We start from the raw sequence: 22,218 nt of genomic DNA on the forward strand, positions 1-22,218 counted from the left end.
CATGAAACATTATTTATTCATATGATGTGTGCGTCTTGTGTAGGTTGCCAGAATTAATGATGGTATTGTCTAATGCTCTACACACAAATTTTGAGCAAGTTGTTAAAACCAGTTTTAACCCAGTGTTTTCCAGTTTAAAAGTCTCAGTAGGTTAGTGCTATATACCACAATGTATACTTATATAGCTTTAAATACTGTAAGTGTATATGCACAAGTATTGTCCAGTCTCTGTGTAATACATGTTTTTCCTCTGGTTACAATATTTAGCCTGCCAAAAGAAATGCTTGCAAATGAACAAATTTTACAAGTTTGTGTAAATATCATCCTTGTAACTCTACCCATGTAACATCTAATAAACCAATCAGACATCATTTCAACTGTCTACATTTGTTTTATTTCAAGGTGGTAACTGATTGTAGTGGGTCAGGTTTCAGAGCAGTGGACTCACTTACTGCTGTTTCACAGTCAATCTTCAACACATACATTTATAGATTTGGAGAAATAATAAAAATAATAGTTGATGTGATGTGTACATTGCCCCCTGCGTCAGCATATTTTTTAAACTGAAAATGTATTTAGTAGTTAGTTAAGTTAGCAGTGGCTTTGTTGATGACACTGTGGCACAGACTGAACAAGTGCATGAAAGAAATTTTACAGAAGTTTGTGGTGTTAAGAGGATGAGGATCCCCTGACTTTAGTGCCACTAGGAAGTTGACCATTTGTGGTAAAGAAAATGTCTCAAAAACTATGATGAATTCCAACAACTCTGGTGATCCGCTGACCTTTCATCTAGCACCATCATCAGGTCAAAGTTCTAATTTGTTGTTTATGACCAAATACCTGCAAAACTGACTTCCCATCAGCCTCAGCTGTACTTTTCATTTAGTGCTAATTAGCAGATGCTTGCATGCTAACACACAAATAAGATGGTGAATATGGTGAACATCATATCTGCTAACCATCAGTACGTTAACATTGTCATAGGAAAGCTGTTCTATGCACAGCCTCACATCAGCTAGCATGGCTGTAGGGTTTTAGTCTTGTTTATAGAAATGTACAAATACAATACAAATTTAACTCTCTCCATACTACAGAATGCTTACAATATGTTTGTGTTACTAACCCAGATCACAATCAAATTTAAATCACAATAAAATGTAGTTTAGAAGTACCACATAGACTGACTATACTTTGTTCTACTTGGGTGGTTAGAATCACTGGCTAGCAACAGTGATTTGGAATGACCTTACAGTTAGAGGAGTTCAATACATGTACAAACACATCTTTATCAATTAATCTATGAAGTAAACTGAATGTATTTTCATCATCGCTTACTGAATCTGAACCTTTTAGCAGTGGAAATCTCCCTTACTACTGGGCTTAGCTTTGATTTTAGGATCTATAATTTCAAAGATGGATGAAATGATGGCTCTTGTATCCACTTGTGGTTTTGTATAAAAAGGAAACCTTGTACCAAATTATTTCTGCTGTTTTGGTTCTGCCTGAAACTTTTTAAACTTCTGCAGACAACCCAATCTTATGGTTACCATGTGGCACCAAGAGAGAGTTATATTTATCCCTCTGAGCTCCTCATGAGCATTATAAGCTAATCAACACTTTTTCTCTCTGCCACAACACATTTCTTTCTGCCATGGCTGAAGAGAACACTTCCTTAATGAAAATGTAATTTACTGACCATAGACATTAGAGTTGTTTTTTTTAATTCAACGTTCAACCAGAAATGGGAAACTAATAATAAATAATAAAAATAAATAATTCTGGTATGTGTAAGTGTAAAATTCAGTATTTGTTGAAATACATGTATCATCTAAATATCTTTTAATCTCACATTCATTCCACTGTATGTGTGCATTTGATGTGGTGTAATGAGGATATGTATTCCACAGTTAATGCATCATGAGAATATCCATCTCCCTGTCAGGTTCAATTTGGTTTGTCATTCATGTCCCTCTGTATGCATGATGAGTGCTAAGCAGACAATGGCCTGGATTCACAGACCAGTTTAATAGGATAGGTAGGCATTAGAGGTAAGACTCTCCCAGCATCCAGGTTTACCAAATCCAGTGTGCCAAATCCACTGTGTGGCACACTGGGAGGTACACAGTGGTCGGTGGCAATAACTGGACTTTTTTCAGCACTTTCTGGGGAGACAAATAAGGTGAACTTTGATAAACTAATATCTGTTTAGTTGGAGATGCACCAGTTGGGATATAAACTCTTATATACAAACTGTAATCTCAAAGGATTTTGTACTAACTTTTGAAAAAGCATTTTTTTTCTCACAAAGTTATTATCAGTGTTTTTAATTGTACTTGTGCTGTTGCTACTAGTCTATTTTCCATATTCAGTGTTGTGTTTCAGTTTTGTCATCTTTGTCTCTGAGCCTGTGGATTCCTGCCTCTGACCTCTGCTCCTCTCCCGCAGACAAAGCACAGCATCGTCCCTCGTCACCTTGTCGCTTTCCTTCCCCTATTCCCCCGGTAAGACTCAGGGCGCTTCTCTGCAAACATGGTCGTGATGAAGATGAAGTTCCCCTTTCAAAAAAGGGTGAAGCTAGCCCAGGGACTGTGGATCCTCTCCTGGTGTGCCACAGTGGCTGGGGCCATAACCTTCACCCTGGGGTGCATCCTAAAGACGGAGCTCCGCAGGAGGGCAGAGGTACTTTTTAAAACTTAAATGCTAGGACTTTGAGGCTTAGTTTATACCTCAAACATTTTGTTGTTAATTTTTTTTTTACATTTCAATTACAGTGACTGTAATTACTAATACTATTTTATGTTGCTGTACATGTAATGATATTCCTCAGTGTAATAGAGACTGTAAAGTGGTGTGTGGTCCAATTTTGCTCATACAGAGAAAACAGACAACACATAAACTGCTAATAATGATTAGAAATTCTGCTGTAAATATCTTTAAAAAAAATCCAGGGACAGTGTAAGTGATGACACATTAATGTAGTGATTTACATGAATAACATCGAGTGCACCAGACAAATACCATCTGTGCCTATCCTGCTTTAAAATCGATTTAAAGTTTCCTGAAAGAATAAATATCTGATAGCAGGAAAGAAATGTCCTTGTTGGTTGGCAACCAGTGAGCGATAGATACACCTGTGACCCACTTTAGATCCTGACTCATCATTTGATAAACCAGGCTCTGTCAGTCCTGATCATCCTAATCCACACATTTGAAGCCTGTCATCACAACTTTGCTTTATTAACAAAACTACAACAGCTTCTATCTTATTTGGATGTATATGATTCTCACACTGAAAATGTTTGCATAATTTAATTATTTTCAGCTTCACAGGCATCATCTTCACTCATCTTTTACACTGTTTCTGGTATTTGTAAAAGTATCTAAATATCTTTTGAAATTATGAAGAATTTTTGAGAAAGAAAGGTTGTTTTGACCTTTTGACAGTTAAATCCTTTCGTAGCTGGGCTTATGACAGTTCTCCGTTTACACGCTGTACATGTGCACATTATGAATGGAAATAAAAAAACAAAATGAGAGACATATGCAATAAATAAATAAACTGCAGAATTTATGAGGCTTATAACAATGTTATCATGTTATGCCACAGTGTTTATTAGTTCACATATCATTTTACTCCGAAGTAAAATTGATGTCATCAGTGTCACTGGATGTCACACACACACACACACACACACACACACACACACAAAGTGTAAAAACATAGTTCATGGGCTTATTCAGATATTCTCTTCTTAAAACTGAGATGTCAGATTTGCTTTCCACTAAAATCAATCACTTTAATTCTCATCTTGTCTGTGAGTTTCCACATTTCTGGCTCGTGCAGAGAATCTCTGCATTAATCAGCTGAGAACACTGCACATCCTGTTTCAGGAGCTTACTCATTTCCTGTTGAATATATAGCCATCAATCCATGTTATCTTTTTCAGTTCTGCAATTGTTCAAATACAAGAACTAGAACCTAAAAACACATATGCGCACAATACAAAATCACACATACACTATACCCTCACAAAGCAATGGCACATTTAACAGGGTTAACTGTGTTTGCATATCTTCTGGTTTATGTACTTGGTTTTCACTCTCCTCAGTGACTGTAGCTTAAACAAACTTAAGGCCCAATAGTCTGTTCAATAGACTCTGATTAAACTGGCATGTTCTTAATTATGAGTATGTGTGACTGACTGTAAAGCTGAGAACAAAAAATATCATATGTGCATTTAGGACATTTTAAATAAAGGGCTTTTAAAATACAAGAGAACACACACACACACACACGATGTATATAAAATGAGGCCAAATATTTATTTCCATCTACATTTAAAATTGCAGCCATTGAAACAAGCATGGTATCTTAAGTCTGAATATTTTACCATTCCAAAAGAATTATGTTTAAAAAAAATGTATGTTAAACAATAAATAGGATTTTGTACAGTGTACAGCATATGTTCATATGTTGAAAGATTGTCCATCATTTTTAACAACTTACATTTAGATTTTTTTTTTTTTCAAACAGTTGTAACTTATATTGTTTATATCTCTGTGTGACCTACTCACAGGTGATGGATAACACAGACATACATATTGTGCCCAACACCCTCATGATAGTTGGTCTGGCCTCTTTGGGGATCAACTACTTTTCCTCAAAGATCTGTCAGGATGCCCTGGATGCTGGGCGATTTCCTCGCTGGAAGAACTTCTTGAAGCCCTACTTTGCCGTCTCTTGTTTCTTCACTTCCCTCATGCTGCTGGGTGTCATCATGAGCTATGCAATGAAGGGCAGTCTGGAGTCCTCTCTGAAGGTTGGCTTGAGGAACGGCATCCGCTTCTACAAGGACACAGACACCCCAGGCCGCTGCTTCCAGAAACAGAACATCGATCGCCTGCAGATGGAGTTTCAGTGCTGTGGAAACAATGACTTCAGAGACTGGTTTGAGGTCCAGTGGATCAGCAACCGCTACCTTGATTTCAGCTCAAAGGAAGTGAAAGAGTAAGTTGTGGAAAAGTGGTGGGAGTGTGTTTCACACCAGTGAATATGTCTGGAAAAAGGAGTGTATCTAACTACAGTACTGATACATGTTTCCTTTGTTTCCTTAGCCGAATCAAGAGCAATGTGGACGGCCGTTACTTGTTAGATGGTGTCCCATTCAGCTGCTGCAACCCCAGCTCTCCACGGCCGTGCATCCAGTATCAGCTCACCAACAACTCAGCTCACTATAACTACGAATATCAGACTGAGGAGCTCAACATCTACCTCCGAGGCTGCAGAGAGGCCCTGGTCAACTACTACATGGGTCTGATGAACACCATTGGGGGTGGAGTGCTGTCAGTCTTCATCTTACAGGTATGCCATGAGAATAACCACAGTGGTCCCACAATGACAGAGATGGCTGTGCTGAGATTGTTGGTGGTTGGTCAAGGCATAAAATTGTTTTTTCAGGGTTTGATACAATTGTAAAGAGGTTATTAAATTAAACTACATTTAACATTGAGTCATGTGACAAAAATGCAATTTCTGCAGCTGTGTGATTCAAACATGTCATGACCGCTAGTCCCTCTGAAGCCATGATAATGGTCTGTTATGGACCCTGCTCTACATCTAACTCGGTTCCCCATTTACCCACCTTCCTCCTTCCCAGGGTTCTGTGCTGGTAAGCTTGCGGCTCCTGCAGACTTCGATGGAGGCAGTGGCAGGGAAGGAAAACACAGAAATTGAGACAGAAGGGTACCTGCTGGAGAAGAGCGTGAAGGACACCATCATGGAGTACATCGACCCTGTGCTGAAGTTCCTCCTGCTAACGAACCAGGTGGAGGAGGGCACTCCTGCAGCTGCCTCAGCTACCCCAGCTGCCACCTAAACAGCACATGATGTACACACATGTAAATAATTTTTACACAGAGAGGGCGACCCGTGAACGATCATTTAGATTTGAAAAGAGAACTCGAAAAACACAGATTTCTATGAATTTCTCAGATTTAGGGATAGTATTTTTTATTGTCAGATGACAATCGCATATAAAGTAAATGTTTCCAGTACCACTGTACTTGCCCATTCAAATTTCATGTGCTGAACTGAAACCCTCTCTGTTAAGCATACTGTATAATACCAAAGAAGATTCCCACAGAAAACCACAGAAAATGATTTGTACCATTTTTGAGATACTTCTCAAAGTACTCCTTAAAATGAATAATCTGCTCAATCACTCTTTTTTTTAAAGTTATATATATATATTTTTTTCTGTCATTTACATGAATAATAAACCCTTTATTGTTACACTTGTTTACAGCTCCACAAATACACAAAATCAGTTCACTGCTTTTGAATGTGATGTGCATTCCTAATTTAATTCTTATGATACTTGTCTGTATCAGAAGGAATAAAACAATCATCAATCAGTTACTGGGTGAACAGAAATTCATGAGACTGGGTACAAAAAGGATTTTTGGTCCTTATAAAAAAAAGATGTAAAGCTGACTGTAGAGAGACATGAGGCATAATGCTCTGCTGCACAACAGGAAAATGACATAACAGATGACTCATTAAAGTTTGAATTTACTAATTGCCTTATGGAGTGGAGTCACTTATTCCTCTTTTTTCTAATGTAAATACAATACATTTGGATATTGTAATTCTTCATATGTCACCCTCCATAACTGGTGCTCCAAGTTGCTACTTTCTCCCTGCCTCTCTTCTCCCTGCTAGTGAAAGGAATAGGATTAAGAAGACTGATCAGTGTCAGTAATGCACTGAAAGCCATCAAGTGTGTCCTCTGTTCTGTCACCTTTGTTAAAGCTGTTAATCCAATTTGTTAATACTTAGCCTGCTGCCCTTGCAGTTAGACACCTGCGTCAGGTGGATGTAAGATGCAGAGTAAACTATGCAAAGGCTTTGTCTGCTTATAAAAGTCGAAATACTGAAGAAAATAATAATATTGAGATTGATCAAACTGAGATTTAACTTTTTCAAATTCAGATACAGTGTGAAGAGGTTGTTATCTGTGTCTTATTGGACCTTTGATTAAGAAATTTTCGTTATAACTACACAAAAGGAAAATAACTGTACACATAAATACAACCCCCCTCCCCCATCTTCCCTCCAGGTGGTGAATTGAATATAAAATTTTGCACTCTCTTTATTATCAGAAATATATGATTTGGTTAATCTCTGAAATCTATTTGTAATGTCAATCCATGTCAATGCTTTATTAAAAGCCCTTTTAAAAACATGACTGTATGTTGAGTGATTTTGAAAACTGATGTGAAAACAACACAAGTTTAACATATTTGGATGTCGTATCACTAATACAGCTGTGAGAGGCTTCACATGTATTGTTAATGCAAAAGAGGCTGGTTGTATATCTCAATAAGACACAGCATTGCACTGTAAATACAAATAAGTTTATAGTTTAGAAGTTTTCTTTAAAAAATTAGGAAAGTGATCACCTTGGGAATTTTTCTGTGTCAAGTTGGGTTTAGAATGAATATGTGTTAATTGAATAAGCTGTACTTTTTAAAAAAAAAAAGAAGTATTTTATTAGATGTGAGCACTTAATGTGTCTCAGTATAATCAAATTTAATCAAGCTGTTACAACTCTATGACCATGAGTCACATCAATATATTCTGCCAAAACAAGTGGGAATCACTTGAAATCCTCAATACCCTGAACTTAATGTGTCGTTATGTAGTCAACTTCACTAAAGTTGACATGAGTTCAGTTAAGTCATTAACATACAGTGTCAAAGCATTGTTTACTTTAGAATAAAATGCACCTAATTCAACACAGCAATCTAAGGGAATGAAAGTGAAGAAGATAGAGCTCAGGCAGACAACAGTCATGTCACCGCTACTAGTCCTCATGCTCATATTGGAGTGATGGTACTAACCATCTATCCATCTATCTATCTATCTATCTATCTATCTATTACTTAAGACAGTATAAAATGAAACAAGCGTGTGGGCAAAAAGTAAAGAAAATTCAGTTTAAGCAAGTAAAATTAAAAGACTAGTATAAGTTAAGTTAAATGCACAATTTCACTTAAGTAAGAACATTGTTTGTATTTACGCTGCATGATTGGAATCCTGGATTTGTTACTAATTGCTGTTATACACGCCATGCCTTTTGTCTTTTGGTGAAACGTAAATGTTCAGGCTCACCACTAATGTCCAATATTTCCATCACAAAATTTGCTTATATAGCATATGGTATTATATAAGTAATTCGTTACTCTTGTTTGAAACTTATGTGTCAAACTTATAATGTTTGAACATGGTAGCAGGTTATATCCATCACTATCAGAATAATACAACACATACAGAGCATGTTTTACCCACTGTAAGTAAAAACCGTGCAGTATTCCTTTTGAGATATTGTGATATTATGACTTTTAATATGAAATATGGTTTAACTTTGGCTGCAGACGTTGCTGAATAACTATAGCGGCAAACTACAGCAGATAAACAAAATTAATCTTCTGCTTGCGTGTGTTACGGCTGGGATGACGTTTTGATCACGTGACGGGACGACGACGAGCTCAAGGGCATTTCGATTCATTGTCGGGATCGTACATTTTTGAACGGATCCCGTTCAAAATTGTCTAGAGCTAACTCAGTCTGTCAGTGTGCATGTTTTGAAATAAGCTCCCAACTAACACCTGGGAATATTTGCTTTTTAACTGTTTTAGTAGCTGTTTCAGTCATAAACATTTCAGTAAATGAGGTGTATCTAATATTGCGGAGTGACAGTCACACCCAGTGAAGAGTGATTCACAACAACCGAGTCGTTCGTCCTCCGTTCGCTCTGTAACTGTTGCAGCTGCCCGGAAAGCTAGTTTTAGACAGCTGGCTAGCCAAATACCAGCAGAATCGGTGATTAGCTAATGTATTTAGATACGGTATTTACAAAATCCGCGGGATCTCTTATTCGGGATAAGTAGCGAGTGGAGGAAAATTTACGGGAACCTGGCAGGTACGTGGATAACAGTGTTCCATCACTTGCCGTTAATAGTAGCTGTATCACAGTGTTGGACAAAACACAAAAAGTTAGCCAACTAACCACATAGATTAGGTGGCCAAATTGTTATAAACGCATGACTGAAATGTATTAATAGGTCAGAAAGTATCGTAGTAATGTTAGTTTATCATTAACCAGGACGGTAACTCCTCCTGCCTTCAAGCTAACTTAGCCAACGCTAACGAACTGAAGTTTAGTAGCTCCCTGGAATATCTCAGCCATTGTTTGGGCATGTATGGGACAATCCAGTTAAACTTGGGTAGCTTGCTAACCTCATTTGCACGGGCCTCTGGTTGTTGCCTTTGTACCTCTGTGTTTACCACCACTCTGTAACGTTATCTAGGCTATCGTATCGATGTTCTAAGCCATATTAAAATACTATATGGGTTTGAGAAATATTGAAATGCTGGGGCCAAACGATCATTTCAGCTAAACAGGAAGAGGTCAACAGTGGTCGACTGGGATGTTCTGATTTTACAGGGTCTTTTCCGGTCTAATGCCACATGGTGGCACTGGTGCATAGTGAAACCTGGACTAAATTAGCCTGATTACTTATTTATTGAAACATGACTAAAGGAAATGGATGAAGTGGCATACGTCAGTGAGAAAGAGCCAGCCATTCATGTTGCTAATATCTGTCTAGTCATCTCTGAAGCAGTTATCAAGGCTTTATTAGAGGGTGTGTGAGACTAAAACAGAAGTATAACATATAACTATGTTAGTTTGAATTCCTCTGTCCCTCATCAGACAGTTAAAGATATGAAGCATTCTGCAAGGCTAGATGTAAGGCAGCTGCAGATGTGTTGCCCATGTTGGCATTTGTTACATATGAAGAGTTTTCATGTAAAATGTTTGTCAGCTTTGATGCTGGGTTTTGTTTTTGTTTTGTTTTTTTAAATACCCAAATTACGCAGTAATGCAGCTCTGAACTACTTTTCCAGTCCAGGCTTGTATGCTTTTTCAGACTGTTCCTAAAATATGCTGTAATGTAAATGTTATGTTACTGTGTATATATTGTGACAGATTTTGAATTTGGTCTTTGTTTTTCAGATTAGAAATGGAAGGAGATGACTGCAGTTTTCCTCCAGATTCATCAGATGGTCACTCTCAAAGAGGAAGTGTTGCTTCCTCTGCAACACTTTCCCGTGGTATGGTGCTGCAAATAATGATATAACTCGATGAGAATTAAATGTATCCCTCTGTGTTTTCTAACATGCAGTATTTTTATTTGTAGCAAATTAAAAAAATGTTTTAGTTTTTATGTAGTGTTGTTTCTATTTGACTTATTTCTTTTGGCAATTTTAATTTTTTTTGATTTCGTGTATTTGTGATTGTTTACACAGCTCAAGATGTGCTTGTGTACCTGTTTGGTGACAGTGCAGTCCACTTATCTGTAGAGGGGCTTGGCAGCGTCACTGTGCAGGAGCTGGGCCGCAGTGTTCGCGAGGCTCTCCATGTTCCTGAGTCTGCACAGGATGCTTTTGCCTTCTGGTTGTGTTCTCCACTGCTGGGTAAGAACTTTGCTCAGTGGGCCCAAATGATAAAAACAAGTTATATATTCAAAGTATCACAAGGACCAGAGCAGGGAAACAAGGCATACCACAGTTTTATATTTTATTTCTTCCATACTCCTCAGAATTGCAGTTAAAAGTGAGGCATCAACCATACAAACTGTGTCGGCAGTGGCAGGACCTGCTGTATCGCTTCACCGAGGCATCAGAGGAAGACATTTCACAAGGTGAGACTTTGGTCTGTATGGTGCTGTGTTTACTTGCACTAGTAAGTATTTTTTCAGTTTTTTTTTTTCTTTAATTGTCGAAATAAGAAATCTGGTTTCTTTAATCAAGGCATGACAGTGACCCGTTTGGGGAAAGAGTGGTGGTGATAGCAGTGTGAAGAAAAGGAAAGATCATTACTTGTAGCAATATACCTTAAATTCATTCATCTGAGACTGAAAAAAGGCTTCCTTCTTTTCAGGGTACAACATCATATATCTACTAAAACATGTAAAATATATCAGCTTTGGCTCAAAAATATAGTATAATATAGTAAACAGTTTATCCAGGCATATGTAGATTCACTCTCTGTTTTCCTGCCTGAAGCCTGTTCCTCTCAATGGCCTAGTTTCTTGTGTCCAAACACTGTGTGTCTGTGTATGCCAAGCACAGCCTGTTTGTTTTTTTCTGCAGCTGTTCCCTGCGGATTTGTAGCTTACTTATAAATTGTTGGTGCTTAGTAGCTTAGCCAGGGTAAATAAAGGATAAAAGTGCTGTCAGGTGTGTCTGGAATAAATAAAGGGAAAAGGAGGTAGCTGGCACGATGAGCAATAAACACCTGTGGCTGGTCAGGAAAAGAAAAGGCTGGAACATGGAAAACCTGCATCAAGAGAAAACAGAGAAGAAGAGTTTAAGTGAATACAGGACATATATTTATACTGTTGTAGCAGAAATGCACCAAATAATCATTGGAAAATCCAATTTACACTTGTTTTATGGGGCACCACTGTCCAATTTTGGGACGGAAATTGGAGATATTAATTTTGATATCAATATTCAATTTTAATATCCACACCGCAAATTTTAATCAGTCTGATATCTAAGATCGTGATTTCTCGATCCAGGGATCTGGCTCACCATTGCAAAGAAACACACAAAACTGCTGGGTCTACATGTGTATTTACAATTTATTGATTACTAAAGTGAATATATATGTATATATATAAAGAGTGAAAACATCAGGTAAAATGAGTAGAGTAATCTGGTGGAGGCAAATCGTTTACTCTGTAACTATAATCTAATTGTACTGAATTTTGAGATGTCAATTGATGAGGAAAATTAAAGTTTACTTATTTTATCATCAACCCTTGTCGTGAGCAGAATGTTAAGACCGGCCTACTGTGAGTTGCGGCAGCTGCAGACTTGGCTGGAATCCAGGTGGCTGAGGTTGTGGTGGTAACCATGGAAATGCAGGATCCAGGTGGATTCTCCCGGAGGATGTGTCTCTGGTTAACACGGTGATGGGTTGTAGACTTTCTGTCTCTGCAAACAGGTTTCTTTGCAGGTGGTCGTGTATCTGCGGGCCTCTCTTGCGGGTTGAGGAAAAATAAGCTTTTGCGTAGCCTACTTAGTGTTTGCTGGATAACTTTAGAGGAGGCTGGTGTTGGCCAGGTGACTCTAAAAGTGTCAAAAATCTTCAGAATAAAAACGCAGGATTATCAAAGTTCTAAGTGTACAGATACTTTTGTTCCTTTGGCTTAACTTGACGTTGCTTGGCTTGCGCGTATAGATAAAAGAAAAAGTTACTTGCGGAGCACGTGGTGGAAAGAGAATAAAGGAACAGAGAAAATTAAAGTGCACGGTGAGTGGCTGTGTAGCTTGGAGCTTATTTAAACCAAAGGCACTTATCTTTTGTGCGCCAGAGTTTTTATTCTCTTTGAGGATAGTGTCAGGTTTAAAGGCGGAATGAGGTGGTTTCAGCCAATCAGGATTTTCTGTCCTCACTTTCTTTGTCTCAGTTAGAGCGAAATATGATCTCTTTATAAACTCTAAATTATTATTCTTAAATACTTGCGCATATATTACATATTCACTTTCCACCATGATCAATTGAGACATTGTACAAGGTGAGATATAACTTGATGGCGCTAATACTTAAAGAAAGACAATGCATCAATACCAACGTGAATTAAAACACATTATTTGCAAATCTTAACAAAATTAAGCTGATTAGCTGATAAAGCTGAAGTAATGTGGCCAGTATTCTGGTCTGGTTACAACACGAATGTGACATAATTTATGACTAGAGGTCTGGTGTAGAGGAAGATAAACAAGGAGGTTAGGTCTGTGGATCTGAGAGAGTCCAATCTGCATAGTTCTTTTTCAGGTTTGCTTATAAAGTAACAGTTGAATGTTTAATGCAGAGACAAAGTTTATTGCAATAGAATGAATATTTGGAGAGTGTTTATTCATAAGTTCCTGATGAACTGGGGTCCATTAGAAATGTCTCTTCTGAGCTGGCCATTTGACCTTTATCTTTGACCCTGGCTTGGAAGGAAGAGTTTTATATCTGCTTCTTATCACTGAATGTTGGGGAGGCAGAGGAGAGAATGGGGTTTCAGGTCGTAATTCTCAGTGACCGTACTTTTACCTCAGTGCAGTTCTGGGAACACATTCATGTCTTTTTCTATGAAGTGTGTGATAGTTTGATATTAGGTGCCAGGCTGACACCGGATGTTACTACACTGTATAGAGGAGATATTGTTGGTTCTTAAGACCTTAAATCTTTAACATCATATAATTATTATTATGAAGCACTAGAATGAGGCATGTTCAGTGAACCCGAGAACAATTTTGATAAACATTTCTGTCATTTTTTCAACAACAATGGCAAAAAATGTCCTGCTGTTTTTCTTTGTCTTATGTGATGTTAAATTGAATATCTCTGAGTTTTGGGCTGATGGTCAAACTAAACAAGCAATTTGATTCATGTAACCACGGGCTTTAGAAAATTGTGACGGGCATTTTGAACCATTTTTTGTAAATTGTAAATGATAATATTCATTAGTTGCAGCTCTATATCTAAAATTAGATGTGTAGCAGTCAAATTAATATGTTATAGAGACATAATCCATTCAAATGCACATTATGGGTGCTACAAATCTTCAGTATATTCTGATGCCATATAATAATCGTAAAGCATTTCAAGTATGAACATAAATATGACCATATTTTGTGATTATGAGAAATTATTGTGTATACTTGCAGTTCCTTTTGACATTGTAGTCAAGGATGCGACTTTTGTAGTGCAGTGTGTTATAATGGGTTATAAAGCACACACTATAATATAGTTTTGATGAAGGAAAACGAAAATGTATCTGACGGTGGTGGTCAAGGATTCAACTCTCTGTTAAGTTAACTGGGACAAGACCAAACTGAGATTTTAGTTTTACATAAGTACAACTGTTGGACAACTGTTGATTATTGCTCTGTCAAAACTGTCACAATGGGCTTTTGGTGAAGTGTAAGTCCGGTGTTATTTCTCATTACTTTGCCAGTCAAACTGGAGCAGCCCACACTTTTGTGTGCTTTTTGTCCAGTGATGTCAAAGAACTGGTGACACAGTGACAGCTTACCACTAATAAAACAAAAAGGATCACGAATGCATTGCATAATCATTTAAATGCTGTTATGTGTTTTTGTGGAGTAGGTAGGGATACCACCCACAGCACAGCACTGTGAGCCAGTGCAGAGTGGGTTGGAGGGGGCTTGAGTGTTAGATTTGATGTTACCCCCACATCTACTGCAGTGTTTGTCTCCATACCCTCACTCCTCCACTCTGGGTGATGAGGCAGAGTTTCACCCATTTGAACGATCTGAAAATACAGGCAATCACTTAAACCCTGATGTATCATTGTCCTCTGCTTCTTCCTCAGATGAGCCGTGTCTCCAATACAGACGGAATGTGTTTTATCCTAAATCTAAAGAGCTTCAGGTACTATTCACTCTAATTCTCTGCAAAACATTTTAATCTTCGATATGAGTGAATTATGCAGACACTGTTATCCATCACTTGACACTAAGGGTCTAATTTTAGCTTTGGTATTTAATATTTGGCTTAATGTCTGTAAGTCGTTTAGAGTGCAGTGGTCTTAATGGGTTGTCCTTTAAATCAGAACTGCTATTATGTAACAAAACAGTTTTGTTCTATTGTGTAATAATCTTTATATATACTTTTCAAGACCAAAAGATGCAAAGTGCCTCGTGGAAGGCAGCAAATTAAAATCTACAAATTGTAAAATCATTAGTTTAGATCATCATTTTAATATGTTAAGATAAAAGAAATATGACTAAAAATGAATAAAAAAGAGAATTTAAGCAAAATCAAAAAAACTCACATGAAGTTCCTTTTCTTTTCAAAGGTACTAGGCTCAGGCTAACTCTAAGATAATTGTCCTGATAACAGTTGGATAATTATTGTCATTGTCTCACTCCCGAGCAGATCGATGATGAGGGAGTGTTAAAACTTCTGTATGAGGAGGCCAGAAGCAACATCCTCACAGGTCGATACCCCTGTGATCCTGAGCACTGGATGGGTCTTGGAGCCTTGTCTTTTGCTCTTGATGAGGGAACTGGTTTGGACAGCCAACATTTTACATCTACTATAAGGTGAGTTAAAAAAGTTGGTTAAAAAAAATTACTGACCAAATTCTGGATGTGCTTGCTTTTGTATTGATATTGTTGAAGCTTGGGTTTCTCTTATTGCAATAGTTTGACATTTTGGGAAATCTCGCAATGCAATGCCACTCGATATAAGGCTACAGCCTGAAGATGATAGATAGCTTATCTTAACAGAAAGGCTGGAACAAGGGAAGAGTTGGTTTGGATCTGTCCAAAGGTACAATAACAAAATCTAGCTACCAGCACCTTTTAAAGCTCACTAGTTTGTGAAGATTAAACACATTTACTAAATTTGCAGAAACTAATAATCATCACTTTGCATAAAGGAAATAATTTTACTTGACTTTTTTGTCAACACATTATACTGCTTGACTTTCTGTTCTTTGGCTCCAGCACTGAACATTTTGTGACTTGGTTATAGTTCACCCTTTTAGAAAATAAAGAAGTATGCCATTGCTCCTCTGTTGATTTCATCAAATGGTGAGAGGACACCCCATTGCAGCTTAATGTACTAGGAAAAAAAAGACTCAGTAAAATGCCCACTCATGTGCCTAAACCCACATATTTTAAAGGGCAGCTGTTTGATTTAGCAGCTTCGAGTACTTCAGCACAATCAACGACAACATGCTGCAATTGAATGAAAATCCACAGGTATTGTGAAAAAGGTCAACAGTGATTCCTCTGTTTGAAGAGGCTTTAATTTTTTTCTTTTGCCGATAATGCTTATATTGTGTCACTGCAGTAACTTTCAATTACTTGCTGCTTTGTATGTGCCAAGTGCAGAAATGCACAAGATGACATTTCTGATTGGAGTGGGATCATCATGGGAGTGTGTTTCTTTTTTTCTCTTTAAAGCCTTTTGAGACTTGATTGTGATTAAAGGGCTGAGAATTATAGGTACTTGACAGTGTCTATGAAACACTGTGCACATAATACAGCAGTATAAAAGGAGTGTTGTCATTGTTCCTATTTTAAGTTCTCACGACACGTTACATGCTGCCTTCAGTGAGATGTAACAGATATCTGAATCAGGACTTTTGAGGAAGTCTCATATTTGTTTGCTAAAGTTTAACATACAAAATAGAGCCAGACCAGATAATCTTGGTATCTACTGATTGAATCAATGACTGAATTATAATAACTGGCTGTAGACTATAATTTAAAGAGGCTCTTTTCAGAGCATCTCCAGGTACTTATCAGTCGATGTCTTTATGACACTGAAGAACAGAGGCTGTCCCACTTGAGGTGTTTTTATTATGTCAGGATGTGAGCAGTGGTATTTGAAGAGAGGAAAACTTGTGCAACACTTTATTGTGTCTCAGCTTTATTGTGAGACCAATGCATTTTGCCCTGTGGCCCTCCATTTAAAACACATTACAGAGAACATTTAAATGAAATGAGCGTGAAAGAAAAGAAATGTCAATTGAATGATTAAGGAGAGGAAAGTCTGTAGCACTGAAATTTGCGATGATTTAAGGAGAAATGTATTGCAATGTGACTGCACAGGCATAATGGCTCACTAGAATAGCACAAGACAGTACAGTGCAGTGATATCTTAGGTTGTTTCTGCATCCTGTTAATCATGAAGACAGAGCACCAGAAGCAAAGGACAACAGGAAAATAAGCAGAAAATGTTAGCAACTTAATTATGAATTGAATGTAATAGTGAACCCAGATTTGCACAGACAAGATGCACTAAATGTTTAACACAAACTTCTCTGCTTTCCACAGAGAGAAGAAGCTGTCCTCTTTTTTGCCCGCACATGTTGCCATGGGGAGTGGAGGTTTGCTCTCCACTCTGAGAGGGAAGTCGAGCCGTCAGGCAGGGCTGGAGCAGAACCTGTTGGAGGAGTACAGAAAGATCAGCACATCTGCCGCAAACCCTCCTGAGCCCACACAGCTCCTACACCAGTACCTCAACACATGTCACTCTCTGCCTTATTATGGGTAAGAATTTGTGTAATGAGCCATTTATACTCTATAATTGTCTACAAAAGATGTAGAAGTTTTAAAGCTCAAAGGCAGTGATAAATACACCTCAAATAACTGACATACCTTACTACTCGTGTTATGTTTATTTTAACTGCACAAACAGGTGTGCTTTCTTCTTTGGGGAGATTGACAAACCAGTGCAAGGGATCCTTCAAAGGGGAAAACGCAAAGCTGTCAATGTTGGGATCTGCCTGGAGGGAGTTTATGTGATGGATGTCAAAGAGAAGGTGAGCACTGGACTTTTCTTGGTTTTCTGACAGCTCTGTAGAACAGCAACACAATGCCATGTTTCTTACTACACTATGTGTGTGTGTATGCTGCAGAAATGTTGAAAGTGATTCTCATTTCTCTTCATGAAAACTCCTGTTTTTTTCCTTGCAGCATGTGCTGCTTGGCCTGCGTTTCAGTGAGCTCTCCTGGGACCACAGCTACCCCGAGGAGGAGGGGGACTCACACATTTTGTGGCTGGAGTTTGATGGAGAGGAGGATGGTACTCCTGTCAACAAGTTGCTAAAGATCTATTCAAAACAAGTAAGAAAACTCTTGTGAAATGAAATAAAATTTACAAATTTTCTGCGCATACATTTACATCTGTATGGTGGAGTTTGACAAACCAGCACTTATACTGTGGCTCAAATGGCCTCAGAACCGTTGTCGCTTATTGTTTTTTTGGTCACACCTGTCCTGACCTGGTTGACACCTCCAGGGTCCTGCTGTAGTTTGAACATCACTTGACAGTTGTGTTGCTGTTGGAGAGGGTGACAGATGCCAGTCCTCTTACCGTGTCTCACTTCAAATGTTTTCAAGGAGAAGGGAGGATAAGCAGCCGTCTCTAGAGAGCGCACTGCACCTGGTGTTTTTGAGAGCTTTAGGATCGGGTGCAGCTGCTGTGCCCATTTGTTTTTTGAGGAGCATAACACTTGATATTTGGGTTGAGACCCAAAAAATGTTGATCATTTTCTGTACTCTCATCAATATCATCCTTACTTGATGATTGTTGGGTTGAAAAAAAGACTGTCTGCGCAGATGGTGCAGAGAGGTTACATAATGATAGAGGCAGTAATCACACCAGGCCATAATCCAAGGATGGCAATGTGACCCTTATATGCCTGTGGTTCACTTATGGACCTTCTAAGTACGGCTGTTTATTACATATACTTCTAAGGATCAGATGTAATAATTTGTTATTTTTTTTATCTGTCGAACCAGGCAGAGCTAATGAGCGGCTTCATTGAGTTCTGTGTGGAGCTGAAGTCTGCGTCTGAGGGAGGAGCTGCAGTTGAAACGGATGGTGAGGCGAGTGTGTCTCAGCAGTCCGCCAGCCAGGACGGCAGCAGCAAGAACGGACGTGGAGGACGGCGCGGGATGCTGCACAGGCAAAACAGCGTTGTGTGCAGTCGGGTCCATTCACTTAACACAATCAGCTACGTGGACAATGGTGAGTCCAATGGTTCCATTGGGTTCCATCTTTCTAGTGCTTCTATGCCAAGATGGTCTCTCTGGAGTTACTTTCAATATTTGTCCTTTGTTTTTTTTTCTTTCAGGGAAAGAGATCAAACGCTTGAAGCCAAAAAGAGCTGCGTCCTTCTTCAGCCGACAGGCGTCTGCACCCACGTACTCTGCTGTGCAAGTGACAGAGAGTCTGGAGCAGGGTTAAACTCAACTGATCAGCTCTGCCGCGTTCCTCTCGAAGACCAAACCTGAACATTTTACACTGAGATTTAAAGAAAAGACTTGATACAAGCTTGAGACATTTAACTGGTAATATATAAACATGCAAAGGACCAAGTGAGGGATGTAAGTGCGTGTGACAATATTTATCTTTTGAAGTTGTGAATATTAAGAGAGTACAGTAATGTGAAAAACAAAAGGATCTATTAACAGCTATGCTTCCAAGGTTAAAGTGAAGTGGCTATTCATTAGATAGCCTCTTAGCACCATATGATGGACCTCCTACATAAGTCTGAGACAAGCCTTAGAGAAATCCTCAGATGACTATGATATCACGTGACCTTTTTGAGCTTTCTGCAGCGCTCTGGAGAGGTTTTTACTGCTATTATTCAAAAATGTTTGACCTCAAATTAGCATAACCACTTCATTACCTCTTTTTACTTTAACTCCTCTTGGGGATTAAACACCAAGAACATCAGAATCCCTGTATAACATGAAACATTTTGTTACTCCTCCTCAGAACTGTAAGAGTTTTTTGAAACTCTTTACAGTCAGCATGACAAACACTTTCAGGGGAAGATCTAGGGGCGTGTTCCCACTATTCTGCTTTTTTAAACTGCCAGTGCCTTGTTCTCATGAAAGGGTGAAGCCACTTTAAAAAAGTACTGGTAGAAACATTTAGTGCTTGGAATTACTGATGATAAAAAGTCCCTATGGGAGCACATTGGCTGTGTTGTGGAGGTTTCTTGTAAGTACATGTATTTAAGAGTTTGACATGAGTAATATTTGCTGACATTTGCAGCTGGTTATTGTGGAAGGTGGTGCAGGTCCCACATTTTAAAATTTGACTTTTTATTGAATGCTGAATTGTGTGAATTTGGTCTAAACATGTAAAGCAACAGGATAAAACAGATATTTTATAATATCCAGCCGTAGAGGCCAAAATTGCATGTTCACAATATCGAGTGCTCATTGGTGAGCTTAAGTTGATTTGCACCAACAAAACAAACTACCTGAACTTTACAAGTTCAAGAACTAAAAATCTATCTCATATAAGCTTTTCTCCTACAGTTAATGTACTGTACCATGCTGCTGTTCCTGCTTCTAAAAGGTCTGCAGTTGTCCAGTCAGAATATTATATTCAAAGTTAAACTTCCAAATCAGCACCATCAGTACAAGTCACATCCATGCACAGGTCTGAACTTGCCTACCACACACTTGGTCAGACCTGATCAGCAAAGTAAAACTGATGCAATATCGTACTTGTGCAACTTCTGACATGAGAGAAGCAAAAATAAAAGAAACCTTCCTGTTTAACCGTTATCAGCACTACTTAACACAAACAAATTCAAACTTCAAACTCATATGTATATTTGGGTTCGCCATTTAAAATTATTGTTTTCCTTGCAAACACAATCATGGTTGACATTTGAAAGAAGACAGGGAACACTATCTTTGTATCATGTTGCTGATGCCTTATTTTCAGCTTTGTGACAGTGCATTTTTACATACTCCTGTGGGTTTATCCAGGAGTAATGGTAAAAAGGAGGACCGTTTTCTCAACCCATAATGAAACATTTAATGCCTCAGTTTATCTGCTAAACTAAGAATAACTTTATACTGAGGTACATGGTTTTCACTGGACAGAGACGAGTTTGCTCTGCGCATATGGTGCGGACAAACTGACCAGGAACTTTCAACCATGCTGTTGAAATCTCTGTCTGTACACCAAAGCGAGCCTATCTAACATGCTGCAACACAGTGTGCTACCTTAACACTCGAGAGACAGATTCCACAGTCTAAACCTGGCAGAATCCCTCCAGGTGTGTCTCTCTGAACATCACCCCAGTCCTAACAGGCAGTTTCTGTCTTTGCTGTACATTCAACAAAAGCGTTCACCTCACTAATGGCCATCAAAGAAGTTATACATCTGTATAACGCTGCCACATGTCCTCATTTGAGATGAGGTGGTATCATATATTCTTCCTGATTCTCCTGCGCATGCAAACTGCAGAATGTTCTTACATTTCTATGCTTTTGACTTGTAACTCAGCTACTGTCTGTAACCTAACTGCAGCAGTCCAGTTTATTGTTGCTCATGAACACTATGCATGTCACATTGTAGAATAGGCATTCCGACAGACTCCACATCATGTGATACTGCACTATTAATACTAATACACTGTTTATAAATCTTTTACATCTGCGGATTGTTTTGTATTGTTTGTTAGCTTTTATGAGAGAATATTTTTACTTTTCTTTTTCATATACTCGTCAGTGTTTGTACACTAGAATGAAGAAATAGGTCATTTTAAGCATTATCTTCTCAAGCAGTCACTTTTGCAGAAACATAAAGTGCCTTTTTGTTTGTACTAAGTTGGCATCTGAATGACCGTTTTGGTGCTTGGAAACCAGGAATTTTTGGTATTGCTATGGTTTTAAAAAAAAATTGTGTTTTGTAATGTTTTTCCCACATTTTCAACTAGATGATGCATTTCACCTTTCCTAGCTGATGTGAGTATATTGATATACTGAATAACCGTGGTTCCTCTCAGTGCAGTGCTCAGTTAGTTCCGCCTTCATTAAAATATGTCTGATTGTTGTTGTTTTTTTGTTTTTTTTTAAATAAACAGATGCAAAGTGGCCCTGTTTCTCAGAGGTTATCTGTGGAAAAGTGTCTTTACTACTTACTACACCCTACACCCTAAGTGTACTGAAGCCATACGCATTTTAATAAACATGTTATCCTATGTGATATTATTCAGCATCACTATTTTTAACTGCTCATACACAGACTGTCGTAGATTTATTTTACAATTAATGCAGCAATTTAATTCTTAGATGCGCCATATCATTTCAATTAAATGCATCTAATAAGGTTTGGAAAATATTGTAGTGTTAAAGTTTAATGTTGAGAATATAATATGCAGGGATGTAAGAATTATATAACACTGTTAATGCATATTTACTGTAGACTGTTGTTTTGTGATTACTCCTGTGGAAATGGTTTTATATTCATCTAAAAATGTTATATACTATAATTCAAATAATTTTCATATACCTGACTGAAAAATCTGGACTATATGCTGCTGTTGCAGTAATGTCCATGATACAATATATAAACTTTTGTCACATTTTGAATCTTTGACCAATAAAATGGCATTTGTTCTCTCCAAAGATGATGTGTGTTGGTTTTTAGCTTTGTTTCTATTTTTTTTTCTTCCATCAAATGTCTTCCTTTCTTGGGTTCCCTTCTGCATATCTTTCTGCTTGTCTGTATAAGGCCACAATTTAGAGTGAGATACAGTATTCTAAATACACATACACAATACATTGTGTCAGTGAATTTG

General features: G+C 38.1%; 2 protein-coding genes across 3 annotated transcripts; both read left to right on the forward strand.

Moving 5' to 3' along the window:
• The first annotated feature begins 2,529 nt into the window (after positions 1-2,529).
• Positions 2,530-6,577, forward strand: rom1a (retinal outer segment membrane protein 1a). Its single transcript, XM_018691118.2, has 4 exons — positions 2,530-2,679; positions 4,578-5,008; positions 5,116-5,362; positions 5,658-6,577. The coding sequence occupies exons 1-4, from the start codon at positions 2,530-2,532 to the stop codon at positions 5,874-5,876; spliced, it is 1,047 nt and encodes a 348-aa protein (XP_018546634.1). The 3' UTR covers positions 5,877-6,577.
• A 2,045-nt stretch (positions 6,578-8,622) lies between these two features.
• Positions 8,623-21,511, forward strand: frmd8 (FERM domain containing 8). 2 transcript variants are annotated; one of them, XR_007815262.1, is made up of 12 exons: positions 8,623-8,984; positions 10,080-10,177; positions 10,373-10,540; positions 10,666-10,767; positions 14,461-14,519; positions 15,027-15,193; positions 16,937-17,152; positions 17,301-17,424; positions 17,579-17,728; positions 18,407-18,635; positions 18,742-20,063; positions 20,095-21,511. XR_007815262.1 is itself a non-coding variant. In XM_018692368.2 (11 exons), exons 2-11 carry the CDS (start codon positions 10,087-10,089, stop codon positions 18,852-18,854), a joined length of 1,419 nt encoding a protein of 472 aa, XP_018547884.1. In that variant the 5' UTR covers positions 8,623-8,984; positions 10,080-10,086; the 3' UTR covers positions 18,855-21,511. The 2 variants fall into 2 exon arrangements, 1 of the variants encoding a protein (XP_018547884.1); XM_018692368.2 differs by having other exon boundaries at positions 18,742-21,511.
• The last annotated feature ends 707 nt before the right edge of the window (positions 21,512-22,218 follow it).

Source organism: Lates calcarifer, linkage group LG20 (assembly GCF_001640805.2).
Source record: "Lates calcarifer isolate ASB-BC8 linkage group LG20, TLL_Latcal_v3, whole genome shotgun sequence".
Classification (NCBI taxonomy): Eukaryota; Metazoa; Chordata; class Actinopteri; family Centropomidae; genus Lates; species Lates calcarifer.